The sequence below is a fragment of the Nyctereutes procyonoides genome, unplaced genomic scaffold (assembly GCF_905146905.1).
Source record: "Nyctereutes procyonoides isolate TBG_1078 unplaced genomic scaffold, NYPRO_anot_genome, whole genome shotgun sequence".
Classification (NCBI taxonomy): Eukaryota; Metazoa; Chordata; class Mammalia; order Carnivora; family Canidae; genus Nyctereutes; species Nyctereutes procyonoides.
This window is the reverse complement of record NW_026575048.1, coordinates 38,573,438-38,590,371: the sequence shown is the minus strand read 5'-3', so window position 1 is coordinate 38,590,371 and position 16,934 is coordinate 38,573,438. Positions and strand designations below refer to the sequence as shown.

The following is a 16,934-nucleotide window of genomic DNA, read 5'->3' as shown; positions in this document are numbered from 1 at the left end:
TAATGTTTGTCACTTGTGTAGTTTCCTTAACTCTAACGGTGTGTGGCCAGCTTTGTTAGTGTTTATAGAGTTCTCTTCTGTGCTGTTCTTTGCTGTCTTGTCTACTCTGCTGGTTCCAGATCTTGGCCATAATTTCTACACTCATGCAGATGGAGATAATATAAGTTTATGATCAACTATTTTTTTGTGTAAAACATGTTTTATTTTTTGATAATGCTGAAAATTCTCAATAGATTTGACAATTTCACCCATAAGAAGTGTTTTTTAGGTAAACTGAGTTGTGTTATCTAAGTACAAGAAAGCCTGGCATGAGTGGAGGGGGAGGAACCTTAGAAATCTGAGTAGGTATTGAAATAGGACTCCCTTTTCTCAGTAATAGAGAGGTTTGATTGATAATTTATGACAGGTTAAACAAACATACTAGTTTTTTAAAGGAAGTGGTTGGTTTGCCATTACTAATTTCTGCCCAGAACAGGATAAGTTTGTATAAATCCCACTGTGAATTCAAGTATTGGATTTAATTCTATTCTGAAGTGATTAGGATTTAGATCAAGAAACTTAAGGCTTTTAGGTGGGTTGAATCCTTAGGGCCTATTACAATACAGATAAGTTTTTTACAACTTAGATATCCAGATGCACTTGTGAGACAGTGACAAAAACACTTTTAGGATGCTCTGCTCCAGGCTGGAGTTGAGAATTTTAAAACTGATCAAGTTGGTGTTAAGATTGTTGGAAGCACTTTAGAGGGAACTTTGGAGTCTGTGGGAATAAGGCAAGGAGAAATGGTGTGGGAGTGGGCCAGAGTCAGTTAAGGAACCTAATACGGTTCTGGATCAGAGCAGACTGGACTGCAACATCAACTAGAACCAAAGTAAGCACCGTGCTACGCAAATATATATGAATCTGAGTGGGTAGGATAATTGGCTTTCCTGAGTCTTAAGCCTCTGTATAGGCAACAGGAACTTTGTCACTTGACCAAAAACGTTGTAAAGTGTGTAGGCCTGACCTCAGGTGGTTCAGGAAAGAATAAAGATGTTATTACTTGAAATTAATATTACTACTTTCATTTTTACCTTAACAAGGGAGAAATAATATAGTAGGGACTGTAAAGTGAAGATGTCAAGTAAGTGATTCTTGTGTCTTGGAGTTAAGCTCACAGAGAATATTTTCAAGTAATCCACAGTATCAGATGCTGAGAAACAGTCAAGTAAGAACTTGTTAGGTTTTGACATTGGATAAATTGTTAGCGATCTTGAATAGAGGTAATAAAGCCCAATTTGGAGAAGTTGATTGGGTGTATCCTGTCATGAAAAATGCATCAGTTTAAATAGTTGGTGAGATGAAAAGGAGAACCACATGACATATTGAGGAGGGGGCCAGAGAATAGAAAATGGCATCCTGATGGATCATTGAAGAATCATCCTAGGGTATAGTGTGTCCTAGGGTATAGGCAGGACTGGGGTCAGGGAAACTCCTATGGAAGAAGGTGCCAGTTCTTCACAATGACAAGTTTATCAGTGATGGGACACATAATTGAGCAAGTAAATGTATAGCCTTCCAAGAGTCACGTATATAATGTAGTAATATATACAGTTATGAGTGACCCCCTCTGCCTGACTCATACTCTTCAAGGGCAGGGAGCATGTCTTTTTGATCTCTGTCATCATTTTGTCCAGCTCAGTAGGTTTGTCTGCCACTGAACTGATTATTGGGCGGGCACAGTACAGGTTATTTTTGAAAAAAGCCTAAACTTTGGCTAGGAGATAAGTTCCCATAACCTATTTGAGCCTTATTTCTGCATCTAAAATGAGAAAGTAAATTTGATGTTTTAAGAATGTTTCAGCTCTTAAACTGTGTACTAGTCAAATTGTTATTCTCAGGATGTTGAGATGGTAGATTTGGCTGGAGATGGGTATTGGGATTTTTTTGAAATTCTTTTTATTGTTATTGTAAAGGTTATACTTTATACTGCATTTATTTGTCAAAGATTCTCACATAAAACAGTTACTCTCATTTTAAAATGTTTAGTTAACATAAAAAACAAAAGGAAAAGAAACATTGCTTACAGTCAGACTTTTCACAGACTGTCACCTTCACATTTTGGAATACCTGTCTTCTTCCTGCCCCCCCCCCCCCCCCCCGGTTTTTCCTGTAAAACCATGGAGGCCTTTTAAAAAAATACAAACTAAAAACTATACTTTTTATAGCCTCCATGATTCCAGTATGTTGTGAGTATTTTTCCATATTAGTAAATGTTCTTTTTTATCCTGGGTGGTTCTAGTAATCAGGCGAATTTTGGAAATGCTGGTTGGGGCCAGACTCAATAGCACTAGAGAGGTAAAGGAAGAGGTAGGGAAGGAAAATTCATTTAAATATGGGAGTGAAAGGTGAGTACAGTAACATACTTGGCACACCTCACTGTTTGCACTTCCCAGATGTGTTGGACTGGCACGGAGTTTGCTTTTAGGGTGGTCTTTGGAAGGCAGGTGTTTGGGATTAGGTAGATAAGATTCTTAATTGCCTTGGTGAATACTTTTGTGTAGAATAAACCTGTTTGCCAGTAACATTGGTTCCTTGAAGGTCTTCTCTGCCTAGCAGACTATTCCTCAGAGTTAGGATGTTGCTTGGTTAATTGAGAGAGTCTGCTGAGTAGTGTGAGCCAGCAGTATCTTTTTTAGAATACCATCATACACTCAATTATATTATCTCCGTCTGCTGGCAGGGAGGAACTATTGCCATGACTGGTATAGAAGACCTTCAGGGAAAACTCTTCAGGTAAGAAGAAACCTTGACCCTTGGCAAGTCAGAGGCCAGTGCAGCGGTGTGCACATGAAGATGGGTTTTGGAATTGGAGCCCTATCCTTGTTGAGCTAACTCTTAGAAATTTCTAGAGTGATATATTTTGTTTCTAAAAGGAAAAGCATGCCAAGTTACACTACTTGTAACACATGGTGACTGAGACAGTTTTTGTATTTTTCTGCTTTGAGTCAGCTAATCTATGTGCCAGGCAATGTGGTAAAGCACAGCTCCATAAAGTATGCTTCATTATTTTCATTTTACAGTTGAGAAAGCTGAACTTAGGGAGAGTTTAAATAATGTGCTAGGAAGTGTCAGAAACCAGATTCCAACCAAGGTCTGCCACCAAAGCCCAGTACTCTTAAGCACTGTGCTGGTGTTGCCACTCCTCTCTAAATCTTCTTGGTATGGTGAGTCACCATTGTAAAAACCACAGATTCCTACTTCCTTCCCTCTATCCTTCCATCCATCTTTCCAACAAATATTTATTGAATATGAAATATATGGTAGATGTTGGTGAGCATTATTGTCTGGCTCTTGACATAGGACTGACATAGGTATTTTGAAATATTAAGTGCTAAGAGCATTCATTCATTCATGCTTTTTGCCAGTCTTGCGCATCTGTTATATGCCTTGCTTTATAAGGTATAGCAGTGGACACAAGCAAGGTCTGCCCATAGGAGTTTACGAATCATTGTGGTAACAATAAGAAAAGTAATTTAAAGCGTAAGGGCAGCATCATAATGCAATGACAGATATAAACATAGTAATATGATAAAGATAAGGGGATGCCTTGGGGGTCATTCGTTTGGAAACTGTAATCAGAGATTGTGTGAGGAGGTGACAATAGAGCAAATTTGAGTGAAGGGATGGAACCAGCCAACCACACGTAAACTATCCAGAGAGGGAATAGCAAATACAGAGGTGCAGGCCAAAAGAGTTTAGACCATCTGAAGACCAGGAAGGAAGCTGATATAGTTGAAGCACTGTGAACAAGTAGAATGAGATGAGTGGAGATGGTTGGCGGAGACCAGACCACGTAGAATTCTTGTAGGCAATGGAGTGCCATGATCTGATTGATTTATGTTTTATAAAGATTGCTCTGTGGTAGAATACATTTTGGGTAAGAGACAGAACATTTAGGTAGAAATGGAAGGAAGTCAGGCCAGTTAGGAGACTCATGGTAGTCTGCAGGGAAATTGGTGGTAGTGGTGGCATGGAAAGAAATTGGCTAGATTCCATAATTATTTTGGAAATAGAGGCAGGATTTACTCTTTCACTGATTGGCTATAGGAAATTAGATGAAGGAGTTTTTGACTCCAGCTCAATTGCTGTTGTGCAGAATAAAAATTTATACAGTCTGAATTTCTTGAGTATGTTACTCTAGGTTTGCCATCAAAATTTCTTGAGTAGGTTACTCTCAGGAAAGTAATTTAAGAAAAGGTATTGTATGTATTAGTGCATCAATTTTAAACATACTTCAGAACAAGGAAGGTGACATGAGGGAAGATGCTTGGTGAAAGTGAGTCTTTAGGAAGCATTTTGAAAGGACTTGGCAATTCAGTTTTTGAAAGGTAATCATTTTATAGGTGATTACCAGAATTCTAAAACAGTCAAAAAGGACTTTAGGACTAAACCTCTCTAATTTTCTCAGCTTAAGGATTAGGAAACTGAGTCCCAGAGAGCTAAAGTTGACCATCCCAAGGATATTCTTGGAATAGCCAAAGTCTCCCCGTCAAAAATATTTTTCTGGAGAACACTAGGTTAATATTTAACCAAAAAAAATTTTTTTTAAAGATTTTATTGACTTACTCATGAGAGGCAGAGAGAGAGAGAGAGAGAGAGAGGCGCAGAGACACAGGCAGAGAGAGAAGCAGGCTCCATGCAGGGATCCCAATGTGGGACTTGATCCTGGGACTCCAGGATCACGCCCTGAGCTGAAGGCATATATTCAACTGCTGAGCCACCCAGGCATCCCAATATTTAACCAAAATCAAGTTGATTAAAATAATATGTAATATGATAGTTCTGTATTTTAAAATAGTTTGAAGCTATACCAAAACTTTGGTAGTGATTAAGTAAATTCTTATTTTTCAGATACATTTATTTAGCATACACTAGGCAGCCTTTTCAAGGCTTCCAAAGTTAAATGAGAAAAAGATTCATAAGTAGACTACATATAAATATATTCGGAATTATGAAGTTTTAAAAACTTACTAAGTTTTTAGGTCAGGTTCTACCTCAAATTTTAGAAACTAATTCCGGGAAGATGAAGAAACTTTGAAGATTCTTCAAGTTTATTTGTTGGTAAGATAAATGTAAAGGTCATTGTGAAATGAAAGAGTTATAGTTGGGAAGGGGCACGAGATTTAAAGTTTAAGCATGTACAAAGAGGCTGGTGAAGAGGGGGAATGATTTCCCTTGGTTGAGCTGAAAACTACCCATATAGAGTTGAGTTTTAGCCTCTTCCTTCTTTTCACTTGATGGGAAGTTTAGTTTTGTGGTGTAAACTGGGAAGAAACAGGTCCATTATTTATATTTTTGTGAAGATAAAACTATGACAAGAGAAGGTGTACCAGGTCTGTCCCATAGGCTCGTCATGACTTGATATTGTTTGCAGCTTGGGATGGCCTTTGTGACTTTGAAGAACCATAGAGGATCAAGAACCATGTTCTCAGTCTTTATTGCATTGTAAAGTCTTATCTTGGTACATAGTGGGCACCACTCCCTGCAGGAGTCCTAGTGGTCTGGTCTGCCAGCCTATGCAGTGGGTGCATGGTAGACACTCAAGTAGTGCTCTACTGGAATCTTGTGAAGCTGCTACCACCTGAAGACGGTCAGTTGAAAACACACTTTTGTGCATTGTATTAAAATAATTGCCACCTGGCTGCATTTTCCTGCCATAGTGATTCAAAGGTCTGTAAAAGATCAGCTGATGATCTTTCATGAGAAAACTCAAGTTTTGTGAAAAGCTGGCATGATTTATTTAACTGCCTTCAGATAGAAGTCCTTAATTTTGTGATTTATCGCTTATTTTACTGTTCTGCTCTTATTTGGAAATGATACTGTGTTTGTTTTGTACTAAACCAAGCCAATATGTTTGAATTTTGCTAGGACTTCATAGTTCCCCAACTATGGACTTTCCTTTGAGTATCTTTTGGTTTGGTATCTTTTAGGCCTCTCCCAGTGTGTGTCCTGTACAGTCTGTTCCCACAACAGTTTTTAAGGAGATACTGCTTGGCTGTACTGCAGCAACTCCACCTAGTAAGGACCCAAGGCAGCAGAGCACTCCCCAGGCTGCCAACTCTCCACCTAACCTTGGAGCAAAAATTCCTCAAGGGTAAGTAAAGCCGTGTATTAAAGATGTTTAATCATAATAAGAGGAAAAATGATTTTAGCTATGGTTCGTGTCTGAGCTTAACATTGCTTAGGTGGCAAGGCTTAGCCTGTATTTGGTGTTTCATTGAGAATTAGTATAGCTACCTTTGGTGTAATCTGCCATTTATCACATCTCAGGTTGTCCAGGGAGGTTTTTCAGTAGAGTTTTCAAATTGGTCAGGTGCCTTCAGCGGTAAAAAGGGTGATAGGCATACAGAGCAACGTGAAAATGTTTTTTAAAAATTGAAGATGTGAGGAAAGAGCACCTTTCTTGACTTGATAAAATGAGAATAGTCCATTGAAATACTGTAGACAGTTGTAGAATAAATGTCTACTTTAATGAAAAGGGAGCAGATTGGTTGTATGTAAAAGACTGAGGTCAATGAGATTGTGGAGAACAGGGAGACATGGTGATAGTGGTTCTTATCAGTCCAGATCTCAAATATAGATGAGAAACATGGTGGTAGAGAAAATAAATCCTAGATGAGGATGTGGTAGCTATAGGAAGACTAGTTTAGTAATTTATAGGTGAAGAAAATGAATAAAAAATGTGACATGTAACCAGAGACTTGAGGTGGCTACAAGGTTACAGAGACCAGAGTTTTAAGGGAAGACTCTCTCAGGAGGAGTGGTGGCCTGGGCAGGCAGTTGATAAAGGCTTAAGATGCAGGTCAGAGAGACAATGATATTAGAAAGGTGGGTTTTAAAGAGCACTTCAGTGAGCGTGGGAAGAGTAGCTGGGCACATTGCTTCACTGGGAGGAAAGTGGGCTGTCTGGGATGGGCACAAAAGCAGTCAGACGGAAGGAGCAATCTTCAGAGTAGAAAGAAGGAACAGTAAGAAGTACAGTGTTACCAAATCTAATGTGAGTACTTTTATTTTTTAATTATATACACACACACACACACACACACATTACATATATATAGTTGGGAGTTCAATTTGCCAACATATAGGATAACACCCAGTGCTCGTCCCATCAAGTGCCCTCCTTAGTGCCCATCACCCAGTCACCCCAACCCCCCCCACCTGCCCTTCCACTACCCCCTGTTCATTTCTCAGAGTTAGGAGTCTCTCATGTTCTGTCACCCTCACAGATATTTCCCACTCCTTTCTCCTTTATTCCCTTTCACTGTTTTTTATATTCCCCAAATGAATGAGACCATATAATGTTTATCCTTCTCCGATTGACTTGCTTAATGTGAATACTTTAAATGAAGAAATTCTTGGGGCACCTGGCTGGCTCAGTCGATGGGGCATGAGACTCTTGATCTCAGGGTCATTAGTTCAAGCCCCAAGTTGGGCATAGGGCTTACTTAAAAATATATATATTTTTTCTTTTCAAGGATGAAATCCTTTATTAGAGGCATGGGAGAAAAAGTTTAATAGGAAGAAAGAACTTTGTATTTTTCTGGGGAAAAAAACTTCAGTTTGAATTTCAGAGAAACAAAAATTCTTTAAGGATGCCCCCTATTAAGGTAGGGGATGGAAGGAATATCAGATTATTCTATGAACAAGCAAGTGATTAGTTGGCTTTTCAGGTGCTTTGGGTCCTGATCCACTAAGCAAACAAGAATGAAATTATCCAGTGTCGGGGCTGGTTACATGTTGTTTGTAGCCGGACCAGGTTTTATGCTGCTGGTGGTTTTGGCTCCATATTATACTCAGTTTGTTTTGAGGGAAAGCTAAGGTTCATTATGCTGTAATATATAGAACTAACTTGAAGTAGTTCAGGATTTATAAGAACATATAAATAGGATTTATGGTTATATTTTTCTGAGTGTTGCAGACATTTTTACAGAGCCATTACTGATTATTTTTAACTCCAGCTCACAGGAACCTGTCCTGTGTTCTCTCATAACATAAGCAATTTATTCCCCCTTCATACTGGTTGCCTTAGGATACCAAGCAATTGTTCTTGAAAGATAGAGGAGAGGTAAAAGAGACCTAGATGCTAGTTTTCCATTTTCCATACTCTGTTTCAGATGTCATAAACAGATTTTACCAGAAGAACTTTCTTCCTGTCTGAATACAAAGTCTGAAATACTGAGAACAAAACCAGATGTCTGCAAAGTAGGATTGCTGTCTTCAAAGTTCCCTCAGATTGGAACAGGAGACTTAAAACCCCTTAGTGAACCAAAAGATAACTGTACCCAGCTGAAGACTAACACTGATAAGGAAAACAAATTGGAATCTGTTTCTCAGTCATCAACTGGCCTTCCTAAGGAGGGCGTACCTACAAAGCCTTCTACAGCAGAATTGGAAATTGCCTGTACACCTGAACTACAGAAACACCTAGAGTATGCACCTTCGACATCTGATGTCCTTTCAAATAAGCCAGAAGAGAAAGTTGGTGTTGTTAGTAACAGCCCTAATAGTTGTGTGGAAAAGAAGATAGAACCTTCAACTTTAGGATGCCGGTCACAGACTTTGAAGGAATCTTCAGTAAAAATAGATAATGAAAGCTGTTGTACAAGAAGCAACAATAAAATCCAGAATGGTGAGTGTTTCTACATGTTTTTATTGGTAGAAGGTAAGAGATGGTAGTGGGTATGTATATATTTTCTTACCTTATGAGAAAATAATATGAAAATGACTATAGAAAAAGTTCATACAGGGGCAGCTGAGTGGCTCAGGTGGTTAAGTGGCCAACTCTTGATTTTGGCTCAGGTCATGATCTTGGGGTCTGGGGATTGAGTCCCATCTTGGGCCTCTTGCTCAGTGGGGAATCTACTTGAGGATTCTCTCTCTCCCTCTGCCTCTCTCCTGGCTTGTGCACACTCACTTGCTCTCTCTCATAAGTAAATAAATCTTTAAAAACAACAACAAAAAAGAAAGTTCATACAATTGGAAAAGTTCAAAGGAGAAAGTAACATCCCTTATCTCCTCAGAAATGATTACTGTTAATATCTTGGTGTACCTGGTTCCATGTATATTAGAATTACAGATAAACTATTACACAAATGGATTTATACCAATAATTTTACCCAGTGAATTAGTGTAGGTGTCTATCAACATTTTCAAGGCTTCAAGGAAAAAAAAAATAAAGACTTCAAGGATTCCATTATATATGTGTTTATCAGATGACTTAGTTGGTTCCTATTAGTTGGGTAACTAGGTGGTTCCCAGTTTCTGGCTGTAAGAAATAATTTTGAAACAAAATCTAAAGTTATCTGACAATTATTTTATCTTCAGCTTATCACTGATTTTTGTGTGATAGAAGACCTGGAGGGGCATCTGGGTGGACCAGTCGGTTAAGCTTCCGACTCTTGATTTTGGCTCAGGTCATGGTCTCAGGGTCGTGAAATTGAGTTCTGTGTCAGGATCCACGCTGGGCTTGAAGCTTGTCTTGGATTCTCCCTCTCCCTCTGCCCTTCCCACCCCCCTTCATTCCCTCCCCATCTAAAAAAAAAAAGAAGAAGAAGAAAAGACGGAAGAGATGAAAGAGATGATTGCAGGTAATTCAGATCTGCAGATTATTTTTTTGTCAGAGAATTATGCCACCACCTCTAGAAAAGGGGCTTTTGGTTAAAGATTTTAAAGACAGTGCTGAAACACCAGGTACAGTTTCTTTGTCTAAGGGGAAGTCCTACTGCAGCCACAATTTAAAAAATATGTACAAGCATGCCTCATTTTTATTGTGCTTTGCCTTATTGCACTTTGTAGAAACTGCATTTTTTGCAGATTGAAGGTTTGTGGCAACTCTGTCCAGCAAGTCTGCTGGCATCATTTTCCCAAGAATATTTGCTCACTTGTAGTCTCTATGTCACATGTTAGTAATCCTTGTGATATTTCAGACTTTTTTATTCTCATTACATTTGTTCTGGTGATTTGTGATCTGTGATCTTTATGTTACTGTTGTAACTATTTTGGGGCATGACAAACTGCCCGCATAAAAGATGTCAAACAGCTGATAAATGTTGCATTTGTTCTGACTACTGCTTCACCAACCAATCATTTCCTCATCTCCCTCTTCTCAAGCCTGCCTGTTCTCTGAAACGCAAAAATACTGAAGTTAGGCCAATTAACCCCACAATGGCTTCTAAGTGTTCAAGTGAAAGGAGTTTCAGGTCTCTCACTTTAAATCAAAAGTTAGAAATGATTAGGCTTAGTGAGGAAGATGTGTCGAAAGCCAAGATAAAGCTAGGCCTATCATGCCAGTTAGCCAAGCTGTGAATCCAAAATAAAAATTCTGGAAGGAAATTAAGAGTACTCATGAACACATGAATAATAAGAAAGTAGGACAGCTTTATTGCTGATTTGGAGACAATTTAGTGGTCTGGATGGAAGAGCAACCAGCTCCAACATTCTCTTAAGCCAGAGCCTAGTCTAGAGCAAGGCCATTACTCTCATCAGTTCTATGAAGGCTAAGAGGTGTGAGGAAACTGCAGAAAAGTTTGAAGCTATCAGAGGTTGGTTCCTGAGGTTAAGGAATGAAGCACCTCCATAACATAAATGTACAAGATGAAGCAGCAAGTGCGAATGTAGAAGCTGCAGCAAGTTAGCCAAAAGATCTAGCTAAGATAATTAATCAAGGTGCCTATACTACATGGCAGATTGGAAGAAGATGCCATCTATGACTTTCATGGCTAGGGAGGAGAAGTCAATACCTGGTTTCAAAGAACAGGCTGACTCTTGTTGGGGGCTATTGTAGCTGGTGACTTTAAGGTGAAGCCAGTGCTCATTTACTATTCTGAAAATCCTAAGGCCTTTAGGTTATGCTAAATCCACTCTGTGTCTATAAATGGAACAACAAAGCCTGTATGACAGCACATTTGTTTATAACATGGTTTACTGAATATTTTAAGCCCACTGTTGAGGCCTACTGCTCAGAAAAAATAAATTCCTTTCAAAATATCACTGCTCACTGACAATGCACCTCTCCACCCAAGAGCTCTGATAGAGATGGACAAGGTTAATGTTTTCATCCCGGCTAATGCAGCAGCAGTTCTGCAGCCCATGGATCAAGGAATAATTTTGACTCTCAAATCTTATTTAAGAAATACATTTTTTAAGGCTATAGCTACCATAGATAATGTTTTTCTGATGGATCCCAGACTGTTACACACTTAGTAGACTGCAGTATAGTGTCAATATAACTTTTATATGCATTGGGAAACCAAAAAATTCATTTGATTAGCTCTACTGTGATACTTGCTTTTTTGAGGTGGTCTGGAACCACACCTGCTGTGTATGCTCAAGGTATGTCTGTTCCCTTTATAGAAAACAGTACCCTTTATTTCATACTGCTTCTGTCAAGTTTGAGGATTCATTCCACTGCTGGTAGTTAACAGGAGTTCTCCTATTAGAATTAGTAGAACTAAATGGCTTCGGTATGTCAAAAGGTTCAGAGCTATTACAATTTAAAAATACCTTTTGATAATTGTCAGTTGTGTGGGAAAATTAGCATGGATTTTGATAGCTTTTAAAAAATTTAATAAAAAACACTATGCACTTGAATAAGTAGGAAACGAATGTATCCACAATTTAGCTTTTACTTTAGACCTCTGAAGCTAGAGAGAAAATGGATGGATTTGACTCTTGGTCTTTGGATGCAGAGTTGGAGGAGTAGGAAAACCTGTCTTTGCCTAGTGATACTTCTAGCCCAGCTTCTATGTTCTTGGGCTTAAGTTGATAGGGCTGTTAATTTGCATAAAATTAATTGCATAAGATTATACTGTTCCTCTTGAATTATATAACTTCCCCCAAAAAGTGAATATTCATAACCATATTTCTGTTCTATTTTTTGTTCTTTTTGAGTCATCAGGCCTTACATTCAGCTAGTTTTTGAGGCAAATTACTTTAATATTATGTAAAGAAATAGTAAAAATTCTACATTGATAAGCACATTTAGACATATAAATGAGTTACGGAGTCTCTCTTTGTCTTACTTAATATGTTGTACAACTAGGCACCAGTTAAAGTGATTTTTAGAGAAATTAAAAACCTAGTTAAATATCCTGGTGCATGTTATTTACGAGGAGCACAGTAAATAGCATGGTTGAGGAGTGAGTGTGATCAGGGTTTCTGTACTGTGTCCACTGGTACTGCTTGTAGGTATGGAAAGATTCGACTGGAAGCTATTCTGTCCCCTGTGACCTTCTCCAGTTAGGGGCTAGAAAACAAAAGCAGACTAAGTCGAAGAACAGCTGCGTTTTTTTTCTTTTAGGTAGATGTGTGACTCCTCAGAAGTTGGCATTGCTTTTTTTCCCTTGGCTGTACTCCAAGTTGTGAGAATCATTGATTGGGTCAACTATTGCTCTCCTCACTGAAGAGCTAGCTTTAGGTAGTTCAGCTTGCTTATTTCTACCTATTTCCTCTTGTATGTGAGAGCAGAACAGATAACCTTTGGACTGTTTGCCCATGGTCGGTGAAAACCTGGTCCAACCTAAAGGGTGATGTTTTTTCAGTATTAAGTGATTAAAATTCCATTCTTGAACTACTGAACTATTCATCCCCTACTGCTTAGGGGATCATGGCCTGACAGCATCCATTTAGCATTTTACAGTATGCTCTGTTTTAAAAGAGAAGATTAGAATACTGATGAGGTCATTATTAAAGATGCTTATTTTATTTAAAGCCTTCTTTGCTTTGATATCTTCCACTTTCCTCCACAACTACTAACCTCTCCTAGCTGTCTCTCAACTGGTTCCCCAAAAGTTATTTCCTGGGTTTTGTTTTTGTTTGTTTGCCAAAGAATATACATCCTTGCACCCTTGGACCCCGAGGGAAGGTCTTTTCCCTTGGCTTCATATGAAATACTCCTCAAGTCTCTTAAAGAGTTATAAATAGATTCATTTCTGTGTTGAGTTGATGTAACTGATGCAAAGATCACTCTTTCCTGTCAAATCTTTACTTTATCCACCTTTTCTTTAGAAACTGTGTTAACATTTAAGTTCTCCTGCCCATTACAAGTTAAAAGTTAAAACATGTGTTTACTTAAAATCATAATCCTGTCTTTGGTCACTGCTTTTCATCCTGAATGGAACATATGTGTGAAGTAAATTAAAGAAATATCCTCTTGGAAGCATTTAGGAGATAGCACTTATTTCATAGACCCAGGGGCCTGTGTGGGAAAGCTCTTTGGTTGTTACTATATTTAGAATGGTTAGCTTTTGCAGAGTACTCTAGAAAACACACTTAAACCAGCCTTTGAAAAGTAGCAGAATTAACTTGCACACAGATCTTTGTTGAGGTAAACCTATCTCTGTACATTGCTAATGTTGCAGTGAGTTTAAGTATCTGATTTGGAAGTGTCTTCCTGGAATATTTTTATCAAGGGCTGTGAATGGAAGTGTACACTACTTTGGATTTATGAGTCAAGTTGGTGAATTTAGAGGTTTAAGTTGCCTTGCCAAATGGATTTACCAAATGAGAATTATTTTATAAAGTGAGTAAAGCTTTCCAATTATTCTGATAGTTGTTTTATGTTAAGCCAGCTTTAGAAATTACAGTTGAACCAGTATTTAAGGCAGTATTTAAGGAGTTCTCCTTTTGGGAAAACTGGTCTTTGGAATAGAATTCAGTCAAATGTTGAGGTGACTTAAAAATTTCAGGTCTCATTTCTTTAATCTTCTGCTTTCCCAGCCCCCTCTCGGAAGTCGGTTTTGACAGACCCAGCCAAACTCAAGAAGCTGCAGCAGAGTGGTGAGGCCTTTGTACAAGATGACTCCTGTGTGAACATTGTTGCACAGCTGCCCAAGTGCCGGGAGTGTCGCTTGGACAGCCTCCGCAAAGATAAGGAGCAGCAGAAAGACTCACCTGTGTTTTGTCGTTTCTTTCATTTCAGGAGGTAAGGCATTTGGGGAAAAAGCTCAGATTATCTGAGTTAATCTGGGCCCTATAGCATACTTATTTTCCCTTCCCTCTTCTGTCAGCAGTAAATCTAGAACTAGAGAGTGAAGGCTGTTTAATCTCTAGCTTTGAGCATCTAGATCTTATCCCATGTTATTTCCTTCTTGGTCTCCCTTTCAATTTGTTTTTAAAGTAGAGGAGCCTACACATACAACTTCTCTTCCTAAAACTAACAAACATTATAGAAAAATGCTGAAATTTCTAAAAACCACTCCAAATAACCACTGTTAACTTTGCAGTGCATTTTAGTGTTTGTATGGTCATAAAATACATTCAAGCATACCTACTTGGGTATATTGTATATACTGCTTTGAATCTTGCCTTCCCAGTACATAGTAGGACCTACTGGGTCATGTTACCTTTTTTCTGCAAAAACTTTGAATAACTAAGCAGGAACTCCTCTAACAGGATTTAAAAATTCACTTAACCAATTTCTTTTATTGGTGTTGAGATTATTTTGTGGTTTTTTTTTTTGTCACTAAAAATAATACGGAAATGATCATCTCCTTGTCCCTATCTCTCCTTTATTTTGGAAGGATTACTGGAAGTGGCATTACTGGGTCAAAAGCAGTGTGTGTTTAAGGCTTTGATACATATGTTCTGCCAAATTGCACTAGAGGAAGGTTGCACCTGTGTCCAGGCCCTCTGGCAGTGTTTAAGCATTCCTATCTCTGTGTACTTTTGCTGACAGGAAGAGACCTATCTTCTTAAAAAATCTTTTCTAATTTTATAGGCAAATACTTTCATTTTTATGTTGTATTTTTTAAGTCAAATTAATTTTCTCTAAATTCTTTTATTCTTAGTGAAGAAAAAGGCCTTAATATTGTCGTCATGTTTTTGATAAATGAGCAATGTTGTTTAGGTTAACTTTTTAGGTATGATTCACTTTCTCAGAAATGTAGATACTTTCAGGCTCAACTGGTTCTAATCATGAACAGAAGTGCTGACTTGAATATCTTCCTATTTATCTCCTCCCCTTTAATTTTATCAAGATTAAAGAGTCCTGAAGAACTGAATTAGGGACACTTGGGTGGCTCAGTAGTTTAGCACCTGCCTTCGGCTCAGGGCGTGATCCTGGATCCCAGGACTGAGTCCCACATCAGGGCTCCCTGCATGGAGCCTGCTTCTCCCTCTGCTTATGTCTCCCTCTCTCTCTGTGTGTCTCATGAATAAATAAATTTAAAAAAAATCTAAATAAAAAAACTGAATTAAATGCACAGGTATTTTAGGTCATTGATTATCTCTGTTTTAGTAACTTTCAGAATCAGGCTTATTTTAATGCACTCTAGAGGTTTTTAGATGGTAGTTTGACCCATTTGTTCTGAATAAATTGCAAAAGCACTGTGATGAAGTATGTGTCTACTATTTAGAACTGTGATAACTGCTAGAATGTTAGCATACTTGTATATTAACATATTGTCAATACCACATGGCCCAGAATAAGTTCTTAATAAGGATTAGTTCTATTTCCTCTCTGGAGAATTTTTTACACAGGTAAGTGTGTTAAGATGCATGTGTTTTGGGTTCTGACATAAGTTGAAGAGAGCACAAAATGTTATGCTTTTTACAGATCTATACATTCCTATTACACACTTGATTTCATTATGGTTCCTCTGCTCTGAAGGTGTAAGTGGACTGGAGGGGAGAGATTGTTTGATTTCGGTGTAAGTTGCAGAGGTGTAAGGAAGAGATACTTAATTTTTTCTTTTAAATATTAACTGGGGCTTTTTTTAAACCACTGTTTTGTAACTATCTTGAAATCACTGATTTTATGACAGCTGTTTTCTCATTTTTTATCTCATTGAAAAGGAAAATGCCTTTGCTTAATGTTGCAAAGTAGAAACCAGTCTTGTGGAAACTAGAACAAATTCACTACTTTGGTAAAAAGAGTGTCATAATTTAAGGAATAGAGCCCTCCCCCCACCGCCCCGGTGTTTAGCGAGAGGATTAAGGCTGTCCTTAGCCTTCTCCTTGAGTTTGTTTCTCATTAAATTCTGTAGAGGGGCACCTGGGTGGCTCAGTTGGTTAAGCATCTGCCTTTGGCTCAGGTCATGATCCCAAGGTCCTGGAATTGAGCCCCACATTGGGCTCTGTGCTCAGTGAGGAGCCTGCTTCTCTTCCTGCCTGTTGCTCCCCCTGCTTGTTCTCTCTCTCAAATAGTAAATAAATTCTTTAAAAAAAAATTGTCCTGTAGATAAAATAGGAAGATTTGGGTCTCAGTACTAAAGTCCAGTTGCCAAATCCTATTTGCCATCTTCCCCTTTGAAATAGCTTTCAAATTCATTTTTTAGTATTAAGACTATCTCTAATTTGGGGTATCAGTTAAAAATTTGCATCTCTCCTTTTGGCTGCTTGAAATAAATTTGCATGTGTTAAGCAACTCCAGTGTCCTTCCAGTTCATTCTACACTCTTCTGGACAAATGGTTTTTTTTAAAAAAAATACAACTTTAGGTGTGTCTCATGGGCTCAAAGAATTGGTAGCGGGCAGTGACCAATGGAGAAATCAAGATCCCTGTATTTTTCTTTCTTTTGTATGAAATACTGTTTCCTTGACATGCTTTCTCTTAGCGAATGTCTGCTTTTTTTTGTAAGGCCAGTCATAATCACTGCCTCTACCATGAAGTCTTAATATTAGCCCCACAATGCTCATAGTCAGTACTTCCTCCTCTAAAATTTAATGATTGTTATGAGATCTGTCATATCCTATTTCACTGTGTATTTTATGCCTACTTCTGTATCTTCAACTAGATTGACATATAATGGCATTTTGAATGAATTTTTTAAAAATTCGAAACTAATACATAGCTTAGGGAAAACAGATGCCAAAGATATTGAAAGACAATCCTGAGAAGTATTCTGCCTTTTTGCTCCACCTTAAGTAGTTAGGTCTGTCTTAACACTGCCT

At 38.2% G+C, this 16,934-nt stretch overlaps 1 protein-coding gene and 1 pseudogene across 2 annotated transcripts in view; both read left to right on the top strand.

The window, feature by feature from the left end:
* Positions 1 to 16,934, top strand: part of LOC129510835 (transcription elongation factor A protein-like 4) — a 242,900-nt pseudogene that overhangs the window by 134,362 nt on the left and 91,604 nt on the right.
* The window catches only part of KDM3A (lysine demethylase 3A), a 53,819-nt gene that overhangs the window by 14,008 nt on the left and 22,877 nt on the right, over positions 1 to 16,934 (top strand). For both annotated transcript variants that reach the window (XM_055327118.1, XM_055327117.1), the window contains 3 exons: positions 5,973 to 6,136; positions 8,160 to 8,674; positions 13,762 to 13,966. In XM_055327118.1, coding sequence (XP_055183093.1) covers positions 5,973 to 6,136; positions 8,160 to 8,674; positions 13,762 to 13,966 — 884 coding nt within the window. The remainder of the gene's footprint in view (positions 1 to 5,972; positions 6,137 to 8,159; positions 8,675 to 13,761; positions 13,967 to 16,934) is intronic.